We start from the raw sequence: 4,181 nt of genomic DNA, 5'->3' as shown, positions 1-4,181 counted from the left end.
TATCTTAGAAGATTGTTCTAAATAATATAATACTTTATAGGAGTCTAGCACATAGTAGACATCTGGAATTATTAGTTATCTCCTTGTTTTCCCAATTGGGTCCCATTTTTCTTATTTCTTTCTATCTCTGCATGTGGTTAGGTTGTTTTTCTCTATGCTCATATCCATACAGCAACAACTTACATTGACCAAGGGAAAACTCAATCATTAAAATGGGAACAGCATTTTATGCAGTTTGAAGAAGATTCCAGAGTGACTCAGTGATTAGTACCAGGAGTATCGGGTCTGGGGAATCTTTCTTAAGGAGATGAGCAAGGTGAGCATCTTGCTCATCTTAATAGCAATGGGAGGGTCTTTCTTGGCCGACAGGAAAGAGGAGGAGAGCTGGCCCTAAAGAGAGGGTGGAGGAAGAATTACCAAGCATTTTTCTCATGTTCTCTATACACAATTTGTTTTTAGGATACAGAAGCTATTCATCAGACCTCAATGGCCATTTACAACCTGAGTGGCTCCAACACAGATGCCTTCACACTTTTGGGCATCCCTGGACTTGAGCAGTACCACATCTGGATCAGCATCCCCTTCTGCTTCATCTACCTTGTGGCCATTGTCGGTAATAGTATGCTTCTCTACCTTATTGTAGTGGAGCACAGTCTTCATGCACCCATGTTCGTTTTCCTTTCCATGCTGGCCATGACTGACCTCATATTATCTACCACATGTGTCCCTAAAACCCTTACTATCCTCTGGTTTGGTCCCCAGAAAATCAGTTTTCCTGGCTGCCTTACCCAATTATTCTTTTTACACTACAGCTTTGTCCTGGATTCAGCTATACTGCTGGCCATGGCATTTGATCGCTACGTGGCCATCTGCTTACCCTTGAGATACACCACTATTCTGACCCCCAGGACCATTGTCAAAACTGCTGTGGGAATTTCCTTCAGAAGTTTCTGTGTTATTGTTCCATGTGTTTTCCTTGTAAATCGTCTACCCTTTTGCAGGACACATATCATCCCTCATACATACTGTGAGCATATAGGTGTTGCTCGGCTTGCCTGTGCTGATATCGCCATCAATATATGGTATGGGTTTTGTGTTCCCATCATGACAGTCATTATAGATGTGATCCTAATTGCTGTCTCCTACACCCTCATCCTCTGTGCTATCTTTCACCTCCCCTCCCGAGATGCCCGAAAGAAGGCCCTTCGCACCTGTGGTTCCCATGTCTGTGTCATCCTCATGTTCTATATACCAGCATTCTTCTCCATTCTTGCACATCGCTTTGGGCAAAATGTCTCTCATACCTTTCACATTATGTTTGCCAACCTCTATGTAATCATCCCACCAGCACTCAACCCTATTGTCTATGGAGTAAAGACCAAGCAGATTCAGGACAAAGTCATTCTTCTGCTCTTTCCGAAGGGGTCCCAGTAATTTATGCTTGAAGTCTGGGAGACAGGGGCAAATTCTTAGTAAATGGTAAAGACTGACCCTGTAGCCAATGGCGCCAGAGAAAAGAGACATGAAAAAATTCCTTATTAATTAGACCCATGCTTTTGCTTTCTTTGACATTTTAGGCTGAAGTCTACTCAGTCATTACTGTTGCAAAAAATATAAATTATGAATCTAGGAAATAATTTTTGAAAGTTTCTGGAAACTAAAATTTTGCAATTTGTATGATTACTCTAAGATACTTACAAAATTTTTACTGAAAAACAATAAAATGATCAGCATCTCTTTTTCATTATAAAGATGTTTCTAAGGAATAAGAATTTTTTTTCAGATTTATACATCATAGTAGTTTATATGTTATAGCAGAGCAAGGAATTTCTACTGTTATGACTCTGTGATGTTCTGGATTTTTAGTTTGGTTACTCCAATTCATTTCTAGACAGTATCAAGTATAGGTCCTGGCATGTACTAGGTGCATAAGCAATGTTTATAAAATGAATGAATGACAAATAATCATGAAATTGTCAAATTAAGGGTGCAGGTTTTTATCTTGGACAAAGGAGGAGGACAAAGATGAAACCCAAAACTCATTTTTCAATCAATCTTGAGAAAGCCAAATGAGACATGGGTGGGTAGATTCCCCTAGGAAGGAATAAACAGAGGAAGATAAATTTCTATGGTCAATAAAATGGAAAGGCAGGTACAGACTAAGATGTAAGTTTGAAACTTGACCAGTTGGAAACATTGGTGTTCCAAACTCTCTTCTTCATTCTTGTATTTCAACAGAGATATAGTTTCATTCCAAAAAGTGTATCTCTATTTATATAATTCATGACTTTTTTCAAATCCAGTATGTCTAACTTGGTCATAATGAGTCATTCGGTCACTAAATCAGTCAAAGAATGACTATTTTTTTCTGTTTGCCAGGTACTGATGACAATTGATGTCTGATTTCCTCCCATATTTAGTATTTTCTTAAAGCCTGTTGCTTCTTTCTAAACAACCTTTGGATTTACCAGTCCTTAACACAACTGTCCACACACTCATCACTTTTCATCTGAATCAAAACACCAGAGTTCCACATGGTCTCTCTACTTCTAGATTGCTTTTCCACCCCCATGCTATCACCCCATTCACATGTCACTAGATAACTCACAACATAGGAATCCCTTATATGTTCTTTGGACTCAAAGACTCATGTACAAGTATATATTCTTTTATTGTGTGATAACAGCAATGCAGGCTGTTTCCATAATTATTGGATATATTTTGAACACCTTAAATAAAAATACTATGAAGTATAAGTAGAAGAGAAAGTAGAGGTAAAAAGAAAAACAGATAAAAGATTAAAAAAAAATCAGACAAAGCTAATATGCTTTCCACCTACCGTGAATTCTTATTCTTTTATTACACATGGGTTAAGAATTCAGCTCTAGTCTATGTGAGATTTAAGCATGATTTATTTACATAATTCACAGGACCTATAAATTAGAAGCCAGTCAGTTCTTCAGAGAAGTAATATAATTCCTGATACGAAGAACAGAGATATCTTCAGAGAGCTCTTAGAGAAAATGTGCCATTAATGCAATTAATCACATTCTTATAGCATCTATAATTTCATGGGACTCTTCAGTCCCTTATTCCAGTATAGAACAGTAGATTACTCTAAATTTCAATTCAATAAAAGTTAAAAATTCTGTGAGGAGCCAATATAATGCTAATCTCAAGTCTGGTTTAGTCAAGATTCTAGAGCATTCAGAGTACTGAGTGGACTCTAGGCAATCAGATTGTGATATATATACACAATGGAATATTATTAAGCCATGAGAAATAACAAAATCCGGCCATTTGTGATAACATGGATGAAGGGCATCAGACTAAGTGAAATAAGCCAGACAGAGAGAGACAAATACTATGAGGTATCACTTATATGTGGAATCTGAAGGGAAAAAAACCGCAAACATAGAAACAAAGAGTAGAATAGTTGTTGCCAGGGGCTGGACTGAGGTGGGGGTGCATAGGGAAATGTTGGTCAAAGGGTACAAACTTTTTTTTAAGTTATACCATGAATAAGATCTAATGTACAGCATGATGACTATAGTTAATAATACTATATTGTATACTTGAAATTTCCTAAGAGAATAGACTTTAAGTGTTCTCACCACCAAAACAAAGTAACTATGTGATGTGCTAGATGTGCTAATTAGCTTGATTGTCATAATGTGTATCTATATCAAATCATCATGTTGTACAATTTAAATATATACAATTTTATTTGTCAATTATGCCTCAATAAAGTCGGAAAAAGGAAAAGTAAACACTTATGGATGAATAAATTCCAGTGTATTTATTTGAAAAAAAAAAAATAAAAGGAAAAAAAGGAAAAGAAAAGTAGAGGGGCTAGCACATGTAAAGACACAGAGCCGAAAAAACGCTTGGTGCATTAAAGGAACTGAAAACTGATGGGGTGGGGTGTTTCTAGATAGAAGGAATGACAAAGGTGAGAATGCAGAAGATGGAAAAATATGGATCATTTTAAGGAATTTGTTTAATATTCTGAGAACAATGGGAAACCATAAGAATTTTAAGCAAGATGTCAACAAAGTCCAAATTCTATTTATATTCATAAATGTATTGTTTTTGTTATGGGGTTTATAATAGATTTGGGGCGGTGGGGGCAAAGTCACTAGAATCAGTAGGCATTCTATATTGCCCATTCACATATACTT

The 4,181-nt window shown here is 36.5% G+C and overlaps 1 protein-coding gene across 2 annotated transcripts; it reads left to right on the top strand.

The window, feature by feature from the left end:
* Nucleotides 1-477: 477 nt before the first annotated feature.
* Nucleotides 478-3,532, top strand: LOC109436936 (olfactory receptor 52H1). Of its 2 annotated transcripts, XM_074337137.1 has the most exons (2): nucleotides 478-1,409; nucleotides 3,511-3,532. In XM_074337137.1, the coding sequence occupies exons 1-2, from the start codon at nucleotides 487-489 to the stop codon at nucleotides 3,530-3,532; spliced, it is 945 nt and encodes a 314-aa protein (XP_074193238.1). In that variant the 5' UTR covers nucleotides 478-486. The 2 variants fall into 2 exon arrangements, with proteins under 2 accessions (XP_074193238.1, XP_019571376.2); XM_019715817.2 differs by lacking the exon at nucleotides 3,511-3,532 and having other exon boundaries at nucleotides 478-1,503.
* The last annotated feature ends 649 nt before the right edge of the window (nucleotides 3,533-4,181 follow it).

The sequence above is a fragment of the Rhinolophus sinicus genome, linkage group LG06 (genome assembly GCF_036562045.2).
Source record: "Rhinolophus sinicus isolate RSC01 linkage group LG06, ASM3656204v1, whole genome shotgun sequence".
Lineage (NCBI taxonomy): Eukaryota > Metazoa > Chordata > Mammalia > Chiroptera > Rhinolophidae > Rhinolophus > Rhinolophus sinicus.
Note: the sequence above shows the minus strand (reverse complement) of the source record. Positions and strands in the feature narration are given on the sequence as shown.